The sequence below is a fragment of the Microplitis mediator genome, chromosome 1 (assembly GCF_029852145.1).
Source record: "Microplitis mediator isolate UGA2020A chromosome 1, iyMicMedi2.1, whole genome shotgun sequence".
Lineage (NCBI taxonomy): Eukaryota > Metazoa > Arthropoda > Insecta > Hymenoptera > Braconidae > Microplitis > Microplitis mediator.
Genome location: NC_079969.1, coordinates 25,732,430 through 25,758,029, shown reverse-complemented (window position 1 = coordinate 25,758,029; position 25,600 = coordinate 25,732,430). Strand labels below are relative to the sequence as shown.

Here is a 25,600-nt window from a genome sequence, read left to right as displayed (position 1 = left end):
AAATAATTTTTGAAAAATGTACTTATTAATTTTAAAATTTTTTAAATGCGCATTTTTTAAAAATTTTATTTGATTGATTATTTACTCTATTTATTTATAATTTTAAATTTGTCTGACGTCTGCTACATTCACACTCATCTCGCGCACATGCGCATAAAAATTTAAATATTTATTATTATGATTATGCTTAAAATTTATCACATGTTGAAAGTGTAGGCAGGTTATTTTTGATATTTTTGATGATCAACAAAATAGATATATATGAAAGTAAAAATTAATTTTAAAAGTTTTTAAATAAAATAAATATAAGAATGTTATTAATAAAAATTCATTCTCGCTCGTGTGTTAAATACTCGCCGGTAGTGACATGTATCAGAAATTCTCAAAGCGATACATCAAATGTTGCCGACTCTGTTAAAAGTCCAGTATACCCTCCAATTTTAGACATATCAGTGGTACCGAGATGGCAAAGAAAACTCGAACTTTGGCACGAGCAAGTAAAACAACTTCCGACTCCAGAGGAAAAATTAATAAAAGTTAATATGCCGCGTTACTGGGGATTCAAATGTCTTATGGTTCATGAAGGCAGTGTTTATTACAACGAGTTACCTCAAGCTCAATATATCACTCGTACGCACATAATTGATAATTCATCCCTGCCTTCATATTATGATAATTTAATGTCACCTGAAAAATTAAACAGTTTGACAGAAAATCTTAAGCAATTAATTGAAGACGGCGTAGCGTTTGAATTCAGAAACCAAAAGTATGTATTACGTTTGTGACAGTAAAGTTGGCGGACATCTGAAAATTTTTAAAACTTTAAAATCATGAAATAAAATTTTGTTTTTCAAAAAAAATTCTAAAATCAGTAAATGCATTTTTTTTTATTGTATCAATTTAATTGATTAATTTTTTTATATGTAATTTAAAAATTTTCTTGTCTGCTACATTTACACTCATATTACGTTTTAGTATAGGGTAGAATGGAGGTACTATTGGTGGTCACTGCTCCATTTGTGGACATCTAATACTTCATTTAAATTAATGAAAGAGTAAAATAAAATTTCCATTTTAAGGGTATTCTCAGACAGTGCCTCCTACTTTTTAAAAATATGAAATGACTTAACTGTCATAACTGTATTCAAATTGTATTAATTAATTAAAAAAGGACAACGTAGTAGCGATTTTGGGAAATTAGGAGTTAAACAAAATTTGTTGAATAAATTTTAGCCTACAAAAATTAACATGAAGATTTTGTCGAAAGTTGAGACATTAAAAATTTTTAAAAAGTTAGGAGTATTGTCTGAAAATGTCCTTAATAGTGGGACTAAAATATCTGTAAACACCTGAAAAATAATTATTTTATTGCGTCTTTTACAAATTTATTAATTAAAATTTTTAAAGAGTCCAAAACTGGCCCTAAAGTGGTCAAAATGGTACCTCTCTACCCTAATTATTTTTGTTTTATGTTTACATTGAGACCTAGTACCCAATCAGGAAACTAGTGCTCGATCACTCCATGTGTTTCTATATTTATATCTAGTAAATATATACATACAAATATATGAGTGATCGGGTACTAGTTTTCTGATCAAGTATTGGGTCTCTTACCTTAATACCGATTTATGTTATCCAGTCAATCTCCAGGACAACAGACGAAAGACACTCCTGATAAGCCGGATGAACTTGATGATATTGTAGGAAGTGCTGTATCCAAACAAGTTAATCGATTAATGTTATCAGCATTAGCTAAAGATTATCCGCATTTAATGGGGATTGAAATAGATTATGATCCTAGAATAGAAGCGGGTTGGTTTTTTGGTGGGATTAATATGACCAGAGAAACAAGAATATCGTTGCTGAAAAATAAACTTGAAGAAGCGTTAAATGAACCCATAGATAGAGAATTTCAATATTTAGGATCACCGATATTTCAACTTAGACATCAACATCCATTAAAAGAAATATTAACTATGGCTGAGTGTGAAAACCCAGAGTTTGAAGTTCCAGTAGTTAAACTTGATCCAAGAACATTTGGACATTATATTAAACGACGTCATCTCACGACTTTACCTGGGTTTTGGCCTGGAGATCCGAGTGAATTTGGTTTTATGTCTTATCATAAACGTGGATATTTACTAAGAAGACCCAAAGATTTAAATGATGAAATAGATGTACTTAAAACACAAGCTGTTTTCAGTAACTATGCGTGGCTTTTATCTCAAGCTTGTCATTTAGGTGATTTTATTAATATTTATTAGCTAGCGCTGTTTATTAACAAATGATATTAATTTTATTAATAATTATTACATTCTAATACGACGTTTTGCCTGCACTAAAAAATCGGGAGTAAATTCTGAGTGATTAGAAATTTTATTTCAATCTGAATTCACTCTGTTACTCGGAGTTTGTAAAAAAAATTACTCCGCATAGGGAGTGAATCGAGAGTTTCTTTTTTCATCGGAGTGATTTGGATTTTATTTAAATCCGCACTCCGACTTGGAGTTTTAATATTAAAATAAACTCCCCTTCAGAGTTAATTTCACTCCGAGGGGGTTAAATAAATAAACAGTCATCTGATGTACCTGAAGATCGGAACGTTTTTCACCCAACGAAAATCAAAATAATTTATGTAATTTGACTCTAAAGGTGACTTAAGGGGTAGTTGGGGTGACTTGCAATTATCGGCTGACGTGCGAAACATTTTAGAAATCTAGATCTAGTAGATTTTTTACTTTTCATTTCGATTTTTTATTTTAGTTCCGCGTAAAATGTTCTGATTTTCAGGTACACGTCATCCGCTCCGTATTCACTCCGGATTCAATCCGCGTTCACTCTTAAAATTTTTTACAGCATACAGTAAGCCTGTGGCAACTTCAAGTATCTTGTGTAAGTTATTAATAACTAAATTAACAATCTTATTTATCACAGCAGGTCATTGCAATTTCTTGATGACATTGATAGTTATCATTGTAACTATTAAAATAACCATGCAATGTGCTGTGATAAATAAGACTGTTGCTTTAGTTATTAATAATTTACACAAGATACCCGAAGATGCCGCAGGCTTACTGTAGGCGAAACGTCGTATCGTGACTTGTTAAAGTAAAATAAAAAAAACAGTCTATGAATATCAGTTGGCTTTGACTAATAATATCTATTAATTTTATTCAATAATCAACAAATTTGAGAACTTTAAGAAGTCACAATAATAAAGTGACGAAACGTCATTCAAAAAATTAATGTTTGATTAATTAATCAAGTAATTTGTCCACAACACCGGTGATAAATTTTAGATATTTACGTATTCTGGACGTTATCAAGATGAATAATTAATTTTATTGTTTATTATCTTCAGGATTTTCAACTTTCAATGATATCACTTATCCGTTAGTTAATCAAATGATTATAACTAATGGTCAGTACTGGTCATTTTGTGTTTACCAATTAAATACGACGGCTGTCAATCAACGGAATGCTGATGAAAATCCGAAAAGAAATCTGTGTTGGATCACTGAACCGATCAAGTTGTACGAAAAGGTGGAAAACAATAAATTAATTGGATTCAACGATGAAGTTATCAAAAATTTGATTAAATTTTATGTAAATACTCCTGAAGAGAGAGTCGGTGTTGACATGAAACCCTATTTGGGTAAAGAAGAACAACGAGTCGCAGACATACAGGATAAGGAAAAAAGAATTTGGCTTGAAAAAAGATACAAACATTTAATGTCAGCAAGACCTAGGCACTTGTACGTACTGCAATACAGTTATACTTTATAAATTTTTTTATAATTACTCATATTAAATTGGATATTTTTTTTTTTACTATAGACGGATGCCTGAATTATACCACTGGCAGAAAATTTATAAGTTTATATTCAATACCCGACCTTTGGATAAAAGACGTACCCCTTGGGATTATGGAATCAATCCGTATTTACGTAGATTGGATAATCATTGTCCTGATTATATACCAAAAGCATTACGCCCTGAAGGAAAAGCGAAAAAAATTAAATTCGCTAAGACTTATTATCCTAAGTAAAATATTAATTTTCGTAAGTATTTAAATAGATTTTTATAAATATTACTAAGTATAATTACCTGAAAATAAATAAATTTTTTTCTTTATTGTCTATATATAATTGTTTGAATAGTTTTTTTTGAAACCATCACATTGATATTTCCTTTATTTGGATCTACTATAGTCACATTTTTTGGTTTATCATTTCTGGAGGAAGAAAAAAAATTTTTTAATCGTGGGAGTATTGATAATTTAAGTAGTTTTTTTTTTAAAGAGATTTTTTAATACATACTTATTGTAAAGCACTATTACAGTAGTATTTTCTGGTGTGATGAATGCGACGGATTTAATGCTTCTGTGGTGAGTAAGATCAACTCGGACAGATCCACGTGAAATGAATTTACTGAAATGTGCAATTGCATAGTACATGGGTTGTTTGTAGAATTCATCTGTTTCTGAGTTTACGATTATTGCAGAGTCAACATAATTTTTAGCCCAATTCGGACCTCCTTTTTTGTCTAATGCGAGATTCCAATCTACCCATCCAGTTACCCAGTGATTTAAATCCTAAAAATTGATTTTATAAAAAAATAATTACAACATTTATTCCAGGACACAAATGGAGTTGGAAAAATGTAAGAATTTTTATTGTACTGGCGATCAAACTTGGAACAGGAAGTTGAGTTCCCCGATAATTATTGTGCTGTACGATTTCGAGCCTCTAGAAATTTTTCATACTCATATAATTCCGGATTCGGGCAAATAAATTTCATTACAGCTTATCAATATTTAAATTTATAACAATTTTTTGGGGACTCAACTTCCCGTTTCAAGTTCGGTCCGCAGTATAAAAAAAATTCGTACATTTTTCAACTCCATTTTCCTCGGTGAAAATATTAGAGTGCATGGAATAAACTCAATGTTTTTTTGGCACTAAATCGTCTTTTAAAATTTCAAAAATTTTTTCTAGTACCTGGTAAAAAAAAAAAATAATTCATAATTTTATTCGATACACTCTAATATGGAGATATTTAAAATGAATAAGTTTTAGTTTTACGTCAATAATGCTCATGATATATCTCTCCCCCCGCTTCCAAAATCCTAATCGAACTTTTTTTAATTCCCAAAATGTACTTCCAGTACACGCTTCTGTCATAATAATAAATTTATTTGGGAACGCAGTGTGAGTTCGATCGTACAATTCAATTGGAAAATATTTATCCATGTACCAATGAACTGCGATACCAGAAATATATTTATCGATTCGATTGTCATAATTATGCATTGCATGAAGATACCAAGGCAAGTCAAATCGTTGATCATCTAATGCTAAGATAATTGTTTCGTTTGATGTAGAATTAAGTAAAGTCGGTCCTAAATTATTAACAACCCATTTTGTAACAGTAGCAGGAGTCCAACCCATATCATTAAAGTGAACTGAATTCAATGCAAAAACATCTGCCGGCTCGTTTCCGGTAGAAATTGCCCAAATCGGTAGGCCTTGATTTTTGTAATCTTCTAAAAATTTAACTAAATAGTCAGCATATATTTGATAGTATTCTTTTTTTAAAAAACCCAGAAATCCAGTATAATTATGATTTGTTTTCATCCATGGAGGTGCTGACCATGAAGCGGATAAAAATTTTAATTCTTTATTTATTTTCAGAGCTCTTTTCATGTATGGTATTTTGTAATCAGTATCTTCTTTTGCTAAAGAAAAGTCTCGTAGTGAAACGTCATCTGGTGTATCGTCGAGCGAATAAGGTCTTATAGAAAAATCGGTGCCACCAATTGGAACGCGACCTAGATTATATTTGCTTCCGCTTTCGCCAAAATATGATCTGAAAATAAAGACTTTTTTCTTAGTATTTTTAATTTTTTATGAAATTAAATATCTCGCGTCACTAACTCCAAAAGGGCTTATATTTTTATACCCCCTTTTGGCTGTAGGAAACTATCTAAAACCAAGAGGGCGTGTAATTTTTTTTTTTATTGCCAATCATTTTGTAGACTTATTTAATAGCTGAAGAGACAATTCATTTGCGGTTCATGTCATACGTGCCCGGAATACGTTGCCAGCTGAGACTATAGCTATGGATAATTTGGCTGAATTTAAGGTTGCTTGCTTTAATTTTTTCATGGAACGTGATAACTAGCAATCACAATTACTGACTTTATATTGATTACATAAATTAACGTTTTCTTTTTACTAGCAGTATTATATTATATAATATTGTATGACAATTATTCCATAATTACTTTGTATTTTATTATAATTAATTTGTCAACCACTAATTAATTAATTTTTGTTTACAGACATATCATAATTACATGAATGTAAAACAATTAGGCTCTAGGGTCAAATAAAATTATTATTTATCTACTATGTAAAAATTGAAAAAAAAAAGATTTGGAAAGTCAAAAAGGCATATAATTTAAACTATACTCCCTTTTGACTTCAAACTTAGTGACGAAAACCAAAAGGGTTTATAAAAATATGTCCCTTTGAAATTAGTGACGCGATATATTTATTAATATTGAATTTACTGACTGTAATAATTGTTCTTTTGTTGAATCACTAAGAGTGTTGATATTTATACCAGTAGAATCAGTAAACGCGCCTCCAAATCCATGAATAGTTTGGTATTTTTTTTCAAAATTTAAATAAAGCTTTATGTTATTTTTTATTATTTTATCAAAGTCATAAAGTTTTGTTTCTAATCGTTGGCCACTTATGCTTGATTCGTAAACTCTAAATTGTCCATCTTGAGGTATTTGTACTGTTACAAAGTCGCAGTATGTAGCATTACACACACAAACATTACTATCTTCTCCAAACCTTCGTGGCGAACAATTTTCAGCAGATACTGTAATAAATAATAAATCCTATTACTAAATAAATTTACGTAAAATATGACTTCTTTTTAATGGACTCACCTAAAATACTGGTGTATAAAATAATAAAGAGAACAGTCATCGACATGATGCAGTATACGATTAAAAATTTTATGAAAAGACGAACTGAAATTTGACAGTTCTTTTAAAGTCGATAGATAGAATTTTTAACATTTTTTAAAATATATTTCTGAACTTGAAATACTTAAATATATTCTTGAATATTTTCATTTAAATAAATAAATATTATCAGTTTGCTTATCAAACTGCCAAGAACTGAATATTTATACACGATAGATTGTAATTATACAAAAATGTTATCTAGTTAAAATACACGCTGGTCATGCCAATATACTCGAAATTCAAAAATTATCAAAGTGAATCAACAGCTGAAGTTTAGACTTCAATCGTTTGAATACTTATAATTTGTTTAAAAAAATATATGATTTATTTAAATATTTTAATTTCATGTTCGTTTTATATTTTAAAAAAATAAAAAATAATAAAATCTATAAATTTGACCAATCAAACATAATTCAATTTTTGAATTCTTTTTGTCGCAAAGAAAAAACGTCGCATCTCTGATTTAAATTAAACTGAAAATTATTTGTAAAAATTTGTATTACCTTACTCCAATAAGTCATTTATACAAAACTTATCCAGGAACAGAATATTTGGACTAGCCAACGAGTACAAAAAAATGTAAATTTTTTTGGGGGATCTCTTAATTCATTCAAAAAGTCAATCCAAGTGGAAATAAAAACCAGAGGGAAAGCTGAAGCCAAAAATTAAGAAATTAAGAATAATTTAGAAATTTCAAATACTTTATATTTTTTTTTTAGTAACTTATTCCTAAAGTTTATCTGTTATGTATTGTAGTTATTGTGATTATCGCACTGGATAATGCAAATGAAATATGAAAAATTGTAAATTGCTGAAAGCGTAAATAAATAAATAAAATAAAATAAAATATCAGAATTAGAAAAATAAAAAGAAAACCAAAAATGTTACTATCATTTTAAAACAGATTTGGATACTGCTATATTTTAAAGATAATAAATTATACATGGGGAAAATTAACTATGGGCGTATGCTATAAATGAACTGTAAGAAATGCAGAAATTTACAATAACATATCGTAAATTTAGAAATTCTAACATTTAATAATTAGCAAAAAAACGAAGTAAAAATAATTAGTACTATCAGTAATTTTTACTCAAGTACCATAGTAAAATTGATCATCATTTAAAATTTAACATGGAGTTCATTGTATTTTATAATTTACATCACAATGTCCCATAATAAATCGTAATATTCATTTAGAGTTGGGATTCCCGACTATACAAAGTTCTTAAATTAGCCGATAAGTAAGCATCCAATAGCAGTTTTGTATTTATTCTAATGTATCCAGATTAAGGGTCGGCAGTACTAAACGAATTTTCGAATTTTACTTTTCTAATTACGTTTAGAATAATTACGTCACTCGAATGATGAAAACCTTCCGAAAAAGTTTGTCTTTCACATTTTTTCGGAAGCTATAAAAATTTCTGTAATAACAATTGATTAATAAATTAAAAGAAAAGTAAAATTCAAAAATTCGTTTAGTACGGCCCAGCCTTAAGGCTAGTTGTACCTAAAAAATTATGGAATCTTAGATTTCTAATTACGTTTTAAATATTTATGGGATTCGAATGATGAAAATCTTCTTGTCCTTTTTGTCAGAAGCTAAAAAATCGCTGTAATGAAAATCAATTAATTAATCAACAGAAGTCTAAAATTCAATAATTTTTTAAGTATGACCTTAAAATTACTGATAGATTGTAAATTTTAAAAACCTGTGCGCGTGTCAAAATCGCCTAGCAAAAGTTTCCTTCAATTTATAAAACTGTTGCCAATTAAAAGATATTCCAACTTTTACTTATAAGTAAATATATTTATGAATATAACTTGAGTTTGAACTACAAGTTGTCGTTCTATGCTCGGTTTTTTCAGACAAGTTGACTGAAAGTGTTGCCTGAAAAATAAAAGTTACAATTTGACATCAAGTTGGGAGAAGTTTGCGTCAATGAATTGAGCCTAAAGTTTTTGCAGTCAAGTTGACCTGAAATTCCTACCGTAGTTTTCTGTCAAATTGCAATTTGCAATCAAAGTGACTATCAAAGGGGTGAAGAAAAAAAAAAAGATAACGAAACTGAGGATAACTTCGACTGCAGCGTGAATTGCGGGAAAAATAAGTACCAAGTTTATGAGTGTGCGTGTGTAGGTTATTACTCTTTTAAAAGTATTTTTATTGTACACATGTAAGTACAGTATTTTGCAGTAAATTGAAAATAATGGCGTCGTCTACAGGATATTGGTGTGTCATCGAAAGTGACCCGGGTGTTTTTACAGAATTAATTAAAGAATTCGGTAATTAAAATTTTTTACATACCGATATTTATTTTATTTTGAATAATATTTAATAATAAATTAATTTACTGATTAAATTGCAACACTACAATGACAATCATAAAAGATAACCTACAAAAAAAGTTTTCTGGTTTATTTATAAAATCTTTATTTGTTTTGAATAAAAATAAATGTTATATTTTAGGCGCAAAAGGAGCTCAAGTTGAAGAATTATGGAGTTTGGATGAAGATCAATTTGAACCACTCAAGTGAGTAATTTCTTATAATAATATGTACTTATCAACAATTTTAAAATTATTTGTTTATTGATAAACAATTTTTATTTTTATTCCGCAGACCAATTCATGGGTTAATATTTTTATTCAAATGGGTTCAAGGTGAAGAACCAGCAGGACCTATTGTAAAAGATAACAGATTAGACAAAATATTTTTTGCTAAACAGGTGAGTAGATAAAATATTATTGTTGATTATCAGTTTAATTAAAAGTTCATTTTTTTTTTTATTAAAGGTAATAGGCAACGTTTGCGCTACACAGGCTATTTTAAGTATTTTATTAAATTGCAAACATTCCGATGTATCGATCGGTCCGAATTTAGAAGAATTTAAAAATTTTTGTCAAAGTTTTGATCCGACAATACGTGGACTTACTTTAAGTAATTCTGATGTTATAAGAGATGCTCATAATATGTTCGCAAGGTATGAAAATTTTATTCCAAAGTGTTTTTATTTATTAAGACTTTCTGCGATTTACGTATACATATACATCACAGTAGCACCATTACAATGTGAAAAAAAAAATAAGAAAAAAGATAAATCTTACATATATATATATTAGGGTGGCCCAAAATATGACTATTTTATTTTTTTAAGTCATAAAAATTTTCCTGATAGTAAGACTTTGGTCAGAAAATTGGTGTCAATTAGTTGCGATCAAGTTGTCGACAACTTGCAGCTTTTGACTACAAGTTGTTACCAACTTTCCCAGAAAGTTGGCGTCGGTCTACTGCCACAACCTGTCGCCAACTTTCTGAGAAAATTAAAGGCAACTTTCCGTCAACTAATGGCATGTCAACTTTTGCCACAAACTTTCTCAGAAATGCCATTTTTTGCGGCCAACTTGATGACAAGTTGCTGCAGGTTTATGTTAAAAAATCTTTTAAAAAATCAGTTCGATAAAGAATTTTCAAAAAGTCGCACCGGAATTTGGAAAATTTTAAAAATGATAAAAATTCGGATTTTCTTTCTCGTGACAGCAATACTTGATATGTGTAAAATTATCAATGTGTTGAAAAAATATTTTTTTTTTGAGATGGAAAATGATTACTTTGATAGATCAAAGTTATGTAAAATGAATTTATATCTGCTGTATTTTAATTATATAATAAATTACAGGCAAACATTTTTTGAATATGACCAGAAGCAAGAAAACAATGATTCTGATGTTTTTCATTACGTAAGTTACGTCCCTATTGATGGAAGATTATATGAATTAGATGGTCTCAAGGACGGTCCTGTAGATTTAGGTCCTTGTCCTACTGGAGAGGAATGGGTTCAAGCAGCTAAACCAATTATTCAAAAAAGAATTAATAAGTAAGTCAATATTTTTACGAAAACTATTAATATTAAATATCAAAGATAATATTGACATTAAAAATGTACATAAATTTTTAGATACAATGAAGGAGAAATTCGATTCAATTTGATGGCGATTGTTTCTGATCGAAAAATGCTTTACGAGAGACAAAAACTCAGTACTTGTGATCCAGCAGAAGTTGCACGACTAGAATCGCTTATTGAAGATGAAATTAACAAATCGAAAAGATATAAAATTGAAAACGCGCGACGTAAACACAATTATCTTCCTTTGATTGTTGAATTATTAAAAGTACTTGCTAAAGAAGGTAAACTTGTTCCTCTTTATCAGAAAGCCAAAGAACGAGCTATTGAAAAACGATCAAAAAAAAGTAACGCCTAATTTTTACATTTAAAAAGCATTTACTTATAATGTAATTCAAAATTATGTACCTGAAGATCGGAAGGTTATATGCGGAACGAAAATAAAAAAACGAAATGAGAAGTAAAAAATCTACTGGATTTAGATTTCTTAAATTTTTCGCACAGGTGCCAGTGTGTCAGCCGAAAATTGCAGGCCATCCCAACCTTCAGAACTACCCCTTAAGTCAATCACCTTTGAGCAGTCAAATTACATAAATTTTTTTAATTTTCATCGCGCGAAAAACGTTCCGATCTCCGGGTACATTTCAAAATTTAATTATCGAAACTTCATTTTTTTTGTATCAATTGTTTATTTAAAATATATTATCAATAAAAAAACGTTTTTCTTTATATAAATTAACACAATATTTAAATAATTTAATTTTAGTCTAATTTCGTATCTCTTTCATACGGATAATCATCGATGACTTCTATTTTACCATTTTTATAAATTAGTCGTGGTAAATAATTATCATTTTTTGCCCTCATTATTCTAGGAATTTTAACTTCATACAACCACTCAATTACTTCTGCAATAAAAAATTTTAATTAATATAATCATAAAAAAAAAAAAAATGTTTTTTTACACTAAGTTTTACCTGACAAGTTTTCTTTATCCGAAAAAGGTGACATGGCAATCATTGAACTAAATAGTCTACTCAAACCCTCATTGGTTGCACCGTCAAAATGTTGAGCAACGACTGTCCAGTCGATTTCTCGTCTAGTAGAAATACCTTTGACGTACAAGTATTCAATCAACATTATCCTTAATTCACTAGATATAATACATTTTGGATGAAATAATTGCATATGAAGCTGACAATGCCAAAACTGCATCAATTTGGACATAGGAATATTCAATTTTTTTTCCATTTCTATCCATACAACTTTTGGAATTTTCGCATACTTTAATTCGTCTATTTCATCACTTAGAGTCAGTTCCATTAAATTTTTTAAAAATTTTTCTGTCAAAGGCACATCCCACTCGATAAGCTGTCTTCCTTTACGTACTCTGGCTTTTCTGTCTTTCAATAAATGATAACGTGACAATACTGCTGATTCAGTTTGACCCAATAGTTCTGCTAATTCTTTACAACTTTTTTCAATATTTGATTGATTTTGAGTAATGTACACAATAATTAATCTGTCATCTTTGGACGTGAATCGCTTGGAAGTGATTTTACTCTTGTAATAGCTAATAATGATAATAATATTGATTAATATTAAACAATATCCACATTTTAAAAAAATATTCAATAACCTTGAGCTTTCATTACCGTATTTAAATTTTATTAATTACTCATTAGCATTAAGAAAAAAAGACAATTTCGTCGAAATATAGATTTGAAAAAAAATTACAACAGTTTTTATCAATTCGAAGTCAAATGAAATTTGGTAATATTCAGTAAATTTTAGTAAAATCTTCATGTCAAATTTGAAATGTAAAATTTTGTGGGCTAGAATTTACTTACCAAATTTCGTCTAACTCCTGATTGATAACAACTGTAAGTAATTTTTTTTTTTTTTTTAATCTTCATCTTGGCGAAATTGCAAAGACGGTGTCTTTTTTTCAATTAATTCTTTAATTTCTTTTTAATTAATTAATAAAATTTAAATGCAGTAATGTCCTTGATATTTAAAGACATTCTTAGACAGTGTCCCCACTTCAAAAATATTCAATGACTTTCAACTGCCATAATCGTATAAGAATTAAATTAATTAATTAAAAAAAAAAAAATTAAAGCGTTAATTGAAAAAAGGACGACGTAGCTGCAATTTCGTCGAGATATAGATTTGAAAAAGAATTACATAGTTATTATTTAATAGGAGTCAAACGAAATTTGGTAATAAATTTCAGTAAAATCTTCATATCATATTCGAATTGTCAAATTTTGTGGGCTAAAATTTACTTAGCAAATTTCGTCTAACTCCTAATTGATAAAAACTGTAAGTAATTTTTTTTCAAATCTAAGCGAAATCGTAACTACGTTGTCCTTTTATCAATTAATGTTTTAATTAATTTATAAAATTCTAATACGCTTATGACAGTCATTAAATATTTTTAAAAAGTGGAGGGAGAGAATTTTCTAAAAATGCCCTTAATGTCGTAGAATAGGATAGAGGTACCGTTTTTGTTCACTGTAGAACCAGTTTTGGACACGAAAAATTGAAACAAAATCATTTGTAAAAGATTCAAAGGCATAATTAATTTTTGTAAGATATTTTTATCCCACTATTAAAAGAGAAATTTAGTTTCATAGTTTTTCATTAATTAAAATAAAGTATTAAATGTCCAAAAATAGAGCAGTGGCCACAAATGCAACTTCTACCCTACAAAAAAAAATTAATTATTAAAAAATAATTTACTTCTTTTGTTTTGTTCCTCTGTACAAAGCTCGAAATCTTTTACACACTTGATGTAATAATCTATTCGGCAAATCTTTGGCTAAAAATTGTACAAGTTTGATTTTATCTTTCATGTATGCTAATAATAATCTTTTCCGGTCATTATGTCTGTCTAGAAGTATTGTTGCGCAGCTTGGATCCAAATCATGCACCTGAGAAAATATAATTTATATATAATACTAATAAAAATTGGAATTTTAAATAAGAATATAATTTTTTATACCTCACAAAAACGATTCCAATTTCTTTGAATAATTTTATCTTCTTCTAATCGAAAGTTTTGCCTCTGTAATTTTGAGTATTTACCAAATGAGCATCTTAATTCTTCAGTCATCTCGTTCAATAAAGAAGTTTCAAGTTGATGTTGTTTTGGTACCTCATGTTCAAGTTGAACTTCTAAATTTATAAATTTCTGAAAACAAAAAGTATGTAAATTTAAAAGAGATATTGTTTATGATATAATTATCTTATTAATTATACGTACATTTAATATTTTAGGTCCAATTCTTTTAGTTTTTTCTTCAACTATATCAGCTTCCGATTCTTCTGATATCATACTCATCTCTGAAGAAGATAAACCAGAAGAATCAGAATCATAATCATCAGCAACGTCCGATATTTCAGGCTCTGATTTTACTGAAATTGATTTTCTTCTCGACGTCTGTTTATCTCGATACTTCCCGTTACTTTTTATCCTACCCGGTGTGTGCTTTTCAATAAAATTTTTTTCTTCAACTATTTCTTTGGTGTCGGATTGATTTTCAAACTCTTCAACCTTTAAACTTTTTTTTCTTCCCACTTTATTCGTCCCTTGATTATTTAATTTTATCTTCAGTTTCAAAGGTTGGTCATCTTTAATAATTTCATACTCAGCATCATCATCACAAGATTGTTCTTCAATCTTAATACTTTTTCTTCTTCCTCTCCCTCTACCTCTACCTCTCTTACCCGTACTGTCTCCTAGTTTCTTCTTTCCTTTAAAATCTTCATTATTTTCATTTCCTACATCAGGATTCACTCTGATATTTTCATGATTCTCTTTGTCATCGATGTCTCGATCATCACGTGACTTTTCTCTAATCCGCGAACTGCTTCGTCGTACAAAATCACTTGGAACTTTTTTCCTAACGCGTCTTTTCTTGATAACTTCAGTATCAACTGCATCATTTATACTCAAATTTTGATTGATAATTGAAGTATTAGTTAATTTTTCATAATTTCTTTGACTTTCATCATCACTAAAAAATTTATTATCAATACTATCACTACGTTCTCTTTTTATATTTGTCAAAATTTTTTCGCTAACAAAATAATCTTCATTATTTTCATTTACTGTATTTTTTAAATCCGTCGTAGGTAAATTATTATCGAGATCCGCCTCAGCGATACTTTGATTCGCTGCATTGTTAGACGGCCTTTTAAGTCTTGAAAAACTTTTACGGGTTTTATTAATTTTATGAGGCGTATCAACTAAAGATTCTTCAATATCTTCATTAGTATTTTGAATATTTATAGATTTTTCTAAAAGTCGGGAACTTCTTCTCTGCTCAAGATTATTGTAAACTTTTCTAGTGCGCTTACGCTTTACCTTAAAATCACTAGTACTTTCTTGTAAAATATTGTCTACTTTATCACTATTACTATCATCCGAATCATCATCCTCACAAAAAGACATTTCATTTTTTAATCGTTTTTTCCTGCTATTATTTACCATTTTCTTGGTACGTTTTTTTCTTTTATCAAATTTATCTTCATCTTTATTTTCAATGCCCAAATTATTTTGTGAACTGCAAGATTTTCTCTTTGCTCTTAAAAACTTTTTACGCTGAGCATTGCTTGCTATTAATTTTCTAATATGTCTGCTTTTAATTTCAATACCTAGATCACTGTCGTCTGAAGTGTCAGACACTGAATTTATTGAAGTCGAACTGTCGATCAATGGATCAATAGTAATCATATAATCTTGATTTTTTTTATTTCCATGAGTTACAGGTGTCGTTAATAAATCAGCTAATAAATTATTATTTGTCGATTGATCAAGATCATTAAATTCATTCAACAATTCGATTGTTTCAAAACTAAACCTCGTTGGTTCATAATTATTACTTTTAATTGTATCACACATTCGTTCAAATTCACTGTCAGAACAAACTACTCCTTTATTGTCATTCTGAGAAAGTGTTGATAATTTTTCATTACATATTTTGTCATATTCGCTATCAGAATCTAATACATCTTCGGAAATCGAAGGTATTAAATTTTCTAATACATTATTATCTTTACTATGTAATTCTTTTATTGGAGTAATATACAATGGATCGTTTTCTTCATGACCCTTATGATTATTTTTTTCTGGAGTAATTGGTACTGGAAAAATATTATCAATTGGTACATCATCAATACACTCTTTTATATTTATTTCTTTATCTAAATTATCAGTATTATTAATAATTTCTTCATTATCTTTTTCCGGAGTCATTGGAATTGGAACCGCAGTTTCATTTTTTACAAAATCAAGAGACTTTTCTACGTCTATTTCTTCTTCTACATGATCAGTATTATCACCAATAGATTCATTTTCCTCTGAAATCATTTGTGTTATAAAAATATTATCATTTTCCACATCATTGATAAATTCCTTCAGGTCTAATTCTTTTTCTACATCATCAGTATTATTGACAACTGTTTCATTATTAAAAATATTTGTTTCTTCACTAGATTCAATACTTTTTGAATTTCGCTTACATGTTTTACTACTCCGACGTCTTTTAGAAGCACCAAGTTTTCTGGGACTTGACAAATCATTGTCATAAAAATCTTGATGACTTTTTTCAGTCGATGATTTGACAGGTGAAGTGTGAAATGGTTTAAGGCTTGACAGTCTTTCAAAATCGACTGTTTTGAGTGGCGCATATATGGTTTCTTCATTATTGACATCATTTGATTCTAAATCATCATTAGCATTTAGTACAGCTGGACTATCATAATAATTAACATGATACGATTCACCTGGATCACTTTTTATATCAAATTCTTCTTTGATTATATTTTTAACAGTATCTGCAATATTAAATTCTTGAGATAAATTGTAAGAAATTGACCCATTGTTTAATATTTCTTCTGCATTCATATTATAATTATTTTATAAACAATCACTATTACCACTAATTAATATTTAAAAGTTAGAAATTCAATATTTAATTATTTTAAATAGTTGTCACAAAATATCACTTTTATTTTATTAAATTATAGTTGTATAATTAACTAATTAATATAAATTTATAACAAATCAAAATTTATAAGCTTAAAAAACAAGAAATTAACAATCACGTGCTTTTTTGTTTCGTTTACAAACAATCTCATTGGTTATGTTACGATTTGCGCACGCGCGAGAAATTTAAAAATTGGCGCCAATAGTAATAAATTTTTGAATTTTACTTTCAGCGGTTACTTTCCATTAGCTAATGTTTTATGTTTTTTAGTAAAATTTTTAATTACTATCAATATTTGACAGTATGACAACCTTCAAATTTCTCTAATTGATGCCACGTCTACTCAAAATAGATATTTGGGTGCAGTTTTAATTTTCAAAAACTCTACACTTTTCTTTCTCTATTTAAAGACGACTTTAAATTAAAGTCAAATTAAAGCAGATGTTTCACATATATGTGAGATCTTTGAGATAAAAATTAAGGTATCAAAAATTGACTTCGATGAGAACTCTCTAGATGATCAAAATTTCAAATCAAAAATTGAAACGAAACATTTGACATTTCGATGACGTCTAGTATACCAAGAATTTTATTTAAACTTTTTACTTTCCCACACGTAAAATTACATATAGAGATGTGAAATATCAGCTTTTATTTTACGTTAAATTTATATGCTATTTTACTTATAAAAGAGCTAAAAAGTTGCACTGAAATTTTTTATGTATATGTACGTCACCAAGATAACAAAAGTTGCATTTCAATTTCTGAGCTGCAACTCTAATTTTTTGGAAACTTGATATCAAGTTGGTGACAAAAGTTGGCGTTCCATTAGTTGACGCAGTCACCTTGGATTTTCTCAGAAAGTTGGTGACAAGTTGCGGCAGTAGATTGACGCCAACTTTCTGGGAAAGTTGATAACTTGTAGTCAACAGTTACAAAAGCTGTTGTGAACTTGATCGCAACTAATTGATATCAACGTTCTGACCAGAAAGTCTTGCTAACAGGATAATTTTACAAGTATTTAAGATGGAGCAGTTGTTCTTGAAAGACCCGATTAACAAATCGAGCTGAACCAACAGTCAAATTAAAGCAGATACTTCACGTATACGTGAAATAAAAAACTAAGGTATCAAAAATTGACTTCGATGAGAACTCTCTAAATAATCAACATTTTAACTCAAAAATTGATATGAAACATTTGACATCTTGATGGCGTCTAGTACACGTAAAAAATATCATTTAAATTTCTGCTCTCTCTTTGATTAAGATAAAAATGATAATAACTTAACTGATAAATAAATAAATTTTACTTTTTCCATATTCTATTTCTGTTTATAAATTTAAAAAATTATGAGTTACTTTAGTTTATAATTAATAGAATTAAAAAAATTTTTACAAAGAAAAATCCAAATCGTTATTTACTTGTAAATATATTACTTTTTTTTATTTACATTAATAATTATTCCAAATATACATAAATTTTCTAAATTCATTTGTAACAAATAATTATGTATCTAAAATAATACATAAACATATTTTTTAAAAAAACTCTTTTATATCAATATCACTGACGAAGACGTCATTGGCCTCTATACTTCAATAGCACTTGTGATTTTTAAAAAATCTTATATACATTTAACATTTTATTTTTTATTTTCCTTTTTTTGGAGTAGGAGGTAAAACTTATTGGCAGTGAATCATCACTTTGATAGCACCACTTGTTAGAGATTTAGCAGCATCAAAAGCGTCAACAGTTTTTTCCATTTTGAAATTATGTGTAATTAATGGTTTCACATTAATTTTACCGGAAGCGATAAGAGCCAATGCATCAGGATAGCTGTAAAAAAATATAAATAATGTAATTCATTAAATTTTATTATCCAAGTATATAAATTAAAAACTATTTTTAAAACAATTTTAGTTTAGATATCTAAGAAACTCGATTTAGGAAGAAATTTTTTTTTTTTCAAATAATCAATAATGGCATAAAATTTTTATGGTTTATTTCTTTGTTTTACGTTGGATTTAAGTTATTAAATTTATTTATTTAAAAACAATTCCAATGTAATATATTACGAAAATTAAATTGCATTGTTCTTCGATAACAATTTACTGAAAAAAAATTCAAAATAATTTCATCAATTGTCAATAAATTTAAATGATACTGAAGTTCACCTCAACTACCTTTCCCTTCAAAAGAACGGTCCTTAGCCAGATAGTCACTTCGTTGGCCCTTAGTAAAATTATGAGCCAACGATTGGCCAGTTTTTGTTGTGAATCAACTGGTCACAGCAAACACGTTCGTTTGGAGGGATATAATAATCACCGAATGATACTGAAGTTGGCCTACGTCTAATAATTTTTTTTTTTTTAAACAACAAATTATACAAAAAAAAAATTTTGAAAAAATTGCACTTGTAGTTTTTAAAATTTTCTACATGTGCATATTTTTATTTTTTATTTTTTTGGTAATTGATTTGTTGAAAAAAAAATCCGAAAATTGTAAATTGTCTGTTTACTTCAGGATGATAAATTTAAATATGATACTGAAGTTAGCAGACGTCTAGTAATTTTTGGATATTATTTTAGACGGTAAATTATACAAAAAAAAAAAAATTTGAAAAAATTGCACCTGTAGTTTTTTAAATTTTCTACATGTGCATATTTTTATTTTTTATTTTTTTGTAATTGATTTGTTGAAAAAAAATTCGAAAATTTTTAATTGTCTGCTAACTTGAGGATCATAATTTAAATTTTAAATGTATTTTTTATGACAATAATTTATACTAAAAAAAAATAATTAATAAAAAAAGATTAGGTTTTAGTAAAAATGATCAAAAATAAAAAAAAATGTTTAATAAATTAACTCTTGTTTTAATCTTAAATAAGAACCAACATTTAAAAAAAATAAAAAAATGAAACCTACTCATTGGCATATCGGAAGACACCACGAATATCAACTTCTCGCACCAAAGCATTAATCAATGGAATTTTAACTTCTGGTGCACCCATTCCAACTAATACAGCAATACCGCCAGCTTTAGTAGCCAAAATAGCAATACGAATACACGATTCAGCACCAGAAGCATCAATTGTTTTATCTGGTTCACCATCGAAAGCTGCATGAATCAATTTAACAGTATCTTCTTCTTTCATTTCTCTTTGCAATTGTATCGTCTTGTTTGCGCCCAATTCTTTAGCTACTTTCAAACGTTGTTCCACTAAATCTACAAGCAAATATTATAAATTGCACTTATTATTCACCTTGGAATTCAACACATTGGGTACATATTTGCATAACAAAGATACTATCTAACAAGTAAATATATAATAAATGATCGTAAAAACTTATGCAACACAATTGTTTTTGCATCGTTCAATTACGTAAGAAATATGCAGGTATTATCTATAGAATTAATCAGGTTACTACTTCAAGATATGAGTTAATGATAATAAAACAAATTATTAAATAAAATATTAAACTTACCAGTAATCACAATCATACTAGCGCCCATTGCTTTAGCAACTAATAAAGTTACTAAACCAATTGGTCCAGCACCAGTAATTAAAACCTTTGATCCAATTCCAATATTTGCACGTTTGCATGCATGAACACCAACTGCCAAAGGTTCCATTAATGCTCCTTCTTCAAAACTAACATGATCTGGTAGTCTGAAAATAATTAAAGACCATTTTTATAATAATTATTAATCAATATTTCATTTAATTAAATACCTATACTAATTACTAGTTCTTAAATTGATAACCCTGCTGGAAAAGCCTCATAAATTGTTATAGAAATTTTTATTTTTTATTTTACTGATAAATTCTCATAAATATTTATAATATTGACTGCTCATAGGTTCCTATAAGAGATCCTTCTCATCAATTACAACCCATAAAAATCTCGATAAGAAATTTAAATATGATGAGATTTTATGGGAGACTGATGCTACTCATAAGATCTCTTAGGTTCTGATGAAATTTAATGATGATAAGTTTCTATGAGTGTTTTCGTGGAAAAATGCACGTATAAAATCTCATAGGATATATTTCAAGTTTTTTTTTATGATAATCTATGAGGTTTTTCCTGCAGGGAATTAATTTAAATGAAAATTACATCGGTATTAATAAAATTTATATACACGAAAAAAAAGTGTTACTGCTTTCCTGCAGCTGCATCAGGACTTTCTTGTGGTAGCAACAGGACGTTCTTGCGGCTTTCATACGTGGAATTTTAAAACCCATAACTGTGGTGATTACATTCAAAATCAAGAACTATTACTACCTATTGTACCTGATATTTTAATTATAATCAATTGGTTTTGCTACGTAACGAGACATTTAATCAACACAGTAGTGTACGTGTAAGACAAAAATTTTTGAAGTAAAACATCCATTAAATACAACTTATTAAAACAGTTACTTTCTGTTACTTTTGTTATGAATTATAACTTTTTTGATATTTTTTTTAACGCGATTTACATCCGACAAAAATTAAAATTATTTTTCCATAGAAATTTATTTTATACTAGAGTGTTTTTTTACTTTGGGTTGATTAGAAACTCTTGTAGCAGTCACAGAAAAGTCCTGTTGTAACCACAGGTCAATCCTGTGATAGCAACATTTTTTTCCGTGAAGTGATACAATTTAAATATTATAAATATATAAGCAATAAATATTGATATAAATTATCATTTTCCATTTACATTAATCACAATTTCTTTAATCAATCGATAAATATTAATCCGTTTTATAAAATATGGGTTTCAGATTAACTCGGTTGTGAGAAAATAAATTAAAAAATAATAATTATATTTATTATTTCAATTTTGCGGTCGTCTCATAATTATGCAATTGCATTATTTATTTTTATTATCATTTTGTTAAAACAAATTACGAAATAAATAACAGAAATTTCTTTCGTTAGTAAACTGCAAGGTCACACGCGAAATCGTTTTGTAATGACTTTAAATGATATATATATTTGGGTCATTTTACTCCAAATCACCCAAGCTGTGATACCGATCATTATTTATTCAGTTCATTTTTATTTTTTTTTATTTTACTACACATTAAAAATCACATTCATGTTTTTTTTCAATTTTTATCTCAACTCTTCGAAGAGTTTTAATGCCTATAATTTACAACTTTTAAAATTATTGTAATTATTATTAATAACATGATTAATTTTTTGGCTTTGAATGTATTTTCCATGAAATATATTTAAAAATTTATTTTCATTAATTTTTTTAGTTTGAAATACAAAATCATTATTTTAAAAATATTAAAATTTTCATTTTTTTTTTTTAATTCTCACAAATTATTTTCAAAAGACAAATTTTGAGTCTTGCCCATTCGTGGCGATATTTTTTTGAATTTCAGAAAAAATAATTACTAGACTTTTTACTCCATAAATCTCTCAAAAATTTTACAATAAAACAATAAAAATTTTTAAACATGATTTTGTGGTTTTTGTCTTTTTTTTTTTTCTCAAATATTTTTTGTTCCCAATACATCTAAAGTCGAACTCCCAAATTTAAAAAATTCCAACTCCTTAGGGAATAAAAAAAATTTGGCTAAATAAAAAATGGTCAATGTCGCGACTTCTTTGATTTGCAATAGAATAATAATTCTATGATGATTATTATGATGAATGATTATTTATAAATAAATATTTACTTGAAACAGAAATCAGCAGCATGTTTGTAAAAACGACGAAGATTACCATGAATGGGTGGTGTAGCGCAGAAAATCATATCTTTACACAAGTTATAACGTCCTTCTTTACAAAATTGACATAATCTACACGATACACCGGGTTCAATGGCTACACGATCTCCTACCTGTATACAGAATCGTTAAATTAAAATATTTGTATAGATTTATAATAAACTTTAAAAAAAGCAAAGCCGTGAATAAAAAATAATAAAATTAATACACAAAAAATAATGATAATAATAAACCTTCAAGTTCTTGACATTTTTTCCAATCTTAGCGACAGTTCCCGAGGCTTCGTGACCTATTATCATTGGCTTTTCTACGATAAAGTCACCTATTCTTCCGTTCACAAGATAATGAACGTCCGAACCGCATATTCCAACACATGCCATTTGCAAAAGTACTTCTGCAATTAATTTAATAACATTCTATTAGTTTTATTACTATTTTATTTGTAATTATGATTGAATAATTGCAATAATATATATCGAGATTTATAAAAATAACTTCTGTTACTATTAACGTATATTTGATGATTGTTGGGACTATTATTTTAACACATTAACGAGGACATACGTATCACTTTTAACTCACATTTATTATATTACGTATGTACATAATGTCTAACAAGTTCAAAAATTACCATTATTGACGAGTTAAAAATAACACTGTTTCTTTTAAATTATAGCGAGTTTTGTATAAACATCATTACGAGACTACTTAATTATCCATTCATTTTTTTTTTGTTATGTAATTAGTATTTGAAATAGACGAATATGTCAACAAAGTAATTACTAAAATCTATTATTTCAACGACTGAGCAAAGATAATTTTTTTATGATACTGAAAGTACCAGACTTTAAAAAAATATATTTCTTTTAAATAAATAATTAAAAAATTGCACATAAAAAATTTTTAAAAATCTTTAAATGCATATTTAAAAAATTGTATTTTATTTACAAGTAAATTCTTTATAAAAATTACAAAATTGTCTGATGTCTGCTACTTTCAGTATCATATTTTTTTATGTTTAAATTTAATATTTATAACGAATTAATTAATTCTTCAAATATTTTAATCAGGTATTAATCAACGAGTAAAATTTTTAAAATTAAATACAAAATAAAAAGTTACATTATTTTTTTTAATGATTTTTATAATTTGAATTTTTAAGTCATATCCCATACAGATATAAAAATATAAAATATGATATTTACCACCATCATTTGGTTCTTCAATTGGAGTTTGTTCCTAAAAAATAATTTAATAAAAAAAATTACAAATCGATTGATAATTTATAGAAAAAAAAAGTTGAGTTATAATAAAAAATTAATATCGACATCATTATAGATATATATATATATATATATATATATATATATATATATATATATATATATATATATATATATCTATATATATGAGCAATCAATAGTACTAGGACAAATGTATATATATTTATATATAAAAGCTCAGGGTCACTAGTCGTATGATTGAATGAATGTCAAAGTACAATGTCAATGCAATATGATATAGCGTAGTTTATATATATATATATAAACATAAGAAACGTGGCTAGATCACGTGCGTGATTATTACATACATTGAAATTAAGCCCGTCATCCTAAAACAACGTTATACTACTTGCCACGTTAACCGAAAATTATTAAATGAATATGTATTAAGTAAATTAATTTTTCAAAGCAGCAATGCTCGATAAATACTTTTCCTCTTCATTAATTGTATAATTACTCATTTAATAAATTAATCTCAATGATTAAGTATAATCTCAAAGTGGCCCCTAGATATTTCGAAAATCTAATGACCCTGAAATATCATTAATGAAAATAAATATATACGTTATCTATGGAATGTAACATCTATTTCCCGCAAAAAAATAGATTTCACTATATATATAAACACATATGTTTGTAATAGATAATAAATTTATTTTTAATATGAACAGGAATTATATTTTTGTATTAGTGTATAAAGAGATATACTATTGGTATATTTGTACTTATCTTTATACATAGGTATAAATTATAATATTTCGTAATCTTATTTTAGCGCCGAAAAATGTATGTCGAGTAATCGTGATTTCTATGTTACATATATTTGTATGTACACGTAATAAACTGCATATAGTTTTTATTATGCAAGCTATTTAATTAATAGTATTATAATTTAATTAGCAAATTAAAAAAAATTAACGCGTTATCTAAAAAAAATCGAGGCAAGTTGTACTTTCTTCAAGTATCGCATCGATTTTTATTTTATTTTGTTGATAAAATTATATATAACATCTAAAGGTCATTAGATTTTTTTTAACTAAAGGAAACTCTGAGATGGTTTTTAATTAACACAAGTAAAAAAAATTCAAAATTAATTGGAGTGCAAATTTAAAAAAAAAAAAGTCTATTTGATTTTTTGACAAATGACTGTAGATATTTTTAAGAAAAAATCAATCAATAAAATTTTTAATTAATTATGAATAAATAAAAAAAAAAAAACGAACCAATCGTATATCGTTGATACCGTAAAGTACAGCAGTCAAATTATCGCCCGTAGCCATCGTTAAAGAATTTTCTTCCGTTCTACTGATGCAGTAGCTCAGTCAAGAGTAATGTGAAACAACCAGCTTACACCGAATCGTGAAAACCTACTGACTGACTGACTGACTTTGAGCAACTGGTTAGCTGATATATTGATCGGTTGGCTGTCGATCTTAGTGAGTATTGTTGGAATGAGTTCTGAAAGCCTCAGGGTGACTTAATACGACTTTTATTTAAGCTTACCAACATTTGCATTTATTATCAATATAATACCTATCGAAAACTTATTTTTTTAACAGCAATAAATTATTCATTGCCTCAATGTCACATGATGCGACTAAAAACGTAAATCATTTTATAATTACCAAGATAATGATTT

General features: G+C 27.6%; 5 protein-coding genes across 8 annotated transcripts; 2 read left to right on the top strand and 3 right to left on the bottom strand.

Moving 5' to 3' along the window:
* Positions 1–185: 185 nt before the first annotated feature.
* LOC130674866 (28S ribosomal protein S30, mitochondrial) lies at positions 186–4,148 on the top strand. Its single transcript, XM_057480308.1, has 4 exons — positions 186–766; positions 1,640–2,241; positions 3,362–3,755; positions 3,838–4,148. The coding sequence occupies exons 1-4, from the start codon at positions 312–314 to the stop codon at positions 4,046–4,048; spliced, it is 1,662 nt and encodes a 553-aa protein (XP_057336291.1). The 5' UTR covers positions 186–311; the 3' UTR covers positions 4,049–4,148.
* LOC130674871 (lysosomal acid glucosylceramidase-like) lies at positions 3,710–8,908 on the bottom strand. Of its 4 annotated transcripts, XM_057480329.1 has the most exons (9): positions 8,758–8,895; positions 8,590–8,658; positions 7,549–7,697; positions 6,965–7,048; positions 6,579–6,894; positions 5,085–5,868; positions 4,320–4,594; positions 4,108–4,234; positions 3,710–3,995 (listed from the first exon to the last, which is right to left on the bottom strand). In XM_057480329.1, exons 4-8 carry the CDS (start codon positions 7,008–7,010, stop codon positions 4,132–4,134), a joined length of 1,524 nt encoding a protein of 507 aa, XP_057336312.1. In that variant the 5' UTR covers positions 7,011–7,048; positions 7,549–7,697; positions 8,590–8,658; positions 8,758–8,895; the 3' UTR covers positions 3,710–3,995; positions 4,108–4,131. The 4 variants fall into 4 exon arrangements, with proteins under 4 accessions (XP_057336312.1, XP_057336303.1, XP_057336321.1 ...); XM_057480320.1 differs by lacking the exon at positions 8,590–8,658 and having other exon boundaries at positions 8,758–8,908; XM_057480338.1 differs by lacking the exons at positions 7,549–7,697; positions 8,590–8,658; positions 8,758–8,895 and having other exon boundaries at positions 3,710–4,040; positions 6,965–7,118.
* A 267-nt stretch (positions 8,909–9,175) lies between these two features.
* On the top strand, positions 9,176–11,446 carry LOC130674919 (ubiquitin carboxyl-terminal hydrolase isozyme L5). Its single transcript, XM_057480376.1, has 6 exons — positions 9,176–9,331; positions 9,516–9,579; positions 9,668–9,773; positions 9,841–10,028; positions 10,725–10,922; positions 11,004–11,446. The coding sequence occupies exons 1-6, from the start codon at positions 9,256–9,258 to the stop codon at positions 11,305–11,307; spliced, it is 936 nt and encodes a 311-aa protein (XP_057336359.1). The 5' UTR covers positions 9,176–9,255; the 3' UTR covers positions 11,308–11,446.
* LOC130674851 (uncharacterized) lies at positions 11,393–17,127 on the bottom strand. Its single transcript, XM_057480285.1, has 5 exons — positions 14,218–17,127; positions 13,957–14,145; positions 13,695–13,885; positions 11,927–12,522; positions 11,393–11,857 (listed from the first exon to the last, which is right to left on the bottom strand). The coding sequence occupies exons 1-5, from the start codon at positions 16,861–16,863 to the stop codon at positions 11,712–11,714; spliced, it is 3,768 nt and encodes a 1,255-aa protein (XP_057336268.1). The 5' UTR covers positions 16,864–17,127; the 3' UTR covers positions 11,393–11,711.
* A 1,312-nt stretch (positions 17,128–18,439) lies between these two features.
* On the bottom strand, positions 18,440–25,414 carry LOC130674909 (sorbitol dehydrogenase). Its single transcript, XM_057480365.1, has 7 exons — positions 25,185–25,414; positions 23,884–23,917; positions 22,912–23,072; positions 22,628–22,791; positions 20,433–20,617; positions 19,872–20,172; positions 18,440–18,782 (listed from the first exon to the last, which is right to left on the bottom strand). Exons 1-7 carry the CDS (start codon positions 25,239–25,241, stop codon positions 18,629–18,631), a joined length of 1,056 nt encoding a protein of 351 aa, XP_057336348.1. The 5' UTR covers positions 25,242–25,414; the 3' UTR covers positions 18,440–18,628.
* Between the last annotated feature and the right edge of the window lie 186 nt (positions 25,415–25,600).

Coding starts and splice junctions, on each gene's coding strand:
- LOC130674919 (XM_057480376.1), top strand. CDS start 9,256: ATGGCGTCGTCTACAGGATATTGGTGTGTCATCGAAAGTGACCCGGGT. Junction 10,029..10,724: donor GCTCATAATATGTTCGCAAG/GTATGAAAATTT, acceptor AATAAATTACAG/GCAAACATTTTTTGAATATG. Junction 10,923..11,003: donor ATTCAAAAAAGAATTAATAA/GTAAGTCAATAT, acceptor ATAAATTTTTAG/ATACAATGAAGGAGAAATTC.
- LOC130674909 (XM_057480365.1), bottom strand. CDS start 25,241: ATGGCTACGGGCGATAATTTGACTGCTGTACTTTACGGTATCAACGAT. Junction 20,618..22,627: donor GCTGCTGATTTCTGTTTCAA/GTAAATATTTAT, acceptor AATTATTTTCAG/ACTACCAGATCATGTTAGTT. Junction 18,783..19,871: donor GTCTTCCGATATGCCAATGA/GTAGGTTTCATT, acceptor ATTTTTTTACAG/CTATCCTGATGCATTGGCTC.
- LOC130674871 (XM_057480320.1), bottom strand. CDS start 7,010: ATGTCGATGACTGTTCTCTTTATTATTTTATACACCAGTATTTTAG. Junction 6,895..6,964: donor TTTATACACCAGTATTTTAG/GTGAGTCCATTA, acceptor TATTTATTACAG/TATCTGCTGAAAATTGTTCG. Junction 5,869..6,578: donor ACAAAAGAACAATTATTACA/GTCAGTAAATTC, acceptor CTTTATTTTCAG/ATCATATTTTGGCGAAAGCG.
- LOC130674866 (XM_057480308.1), top strand. CDS start 312: ATGTTATTAATAAAAATTCATTCTCGCTCGTGTGTTAAATACTCGCCG. Junction 767..1,639: donor TTTGAATTCAGAAACCAAAA/GTATGTATTACG, acceptor TATGTTATCCAG/TCAATCTCCAGGACAACAGA. Junction 2,242..3,361: donor ATCTCAAGCTTGTCATTTAG/GTGATTTTATTA, acceptor TATTATCTTCAG/GATTTTCAACTTTCAATGAT.
- LOC130674851 (XM_057480285.1), bottom strand. CDS start 16,863: ATGAATGCAGAAGAAATATTAAACAATGGGTCAATTTCTTACAATTTA. Junction 14,146..14,217: donor TTGGACCTAAAATATTAAAT/GTACGTATAATT, acceptor TTTTGTTTTCAG/AAATTTATAAATTTAGAAGT. Junction 11,858..11,926: donor GGATAAAGAAAACTTGTCAG/GTAAAACTTAGT, acceptor TTTTTATTGCAG/AAGTAATTGAGTGGTTGTAT.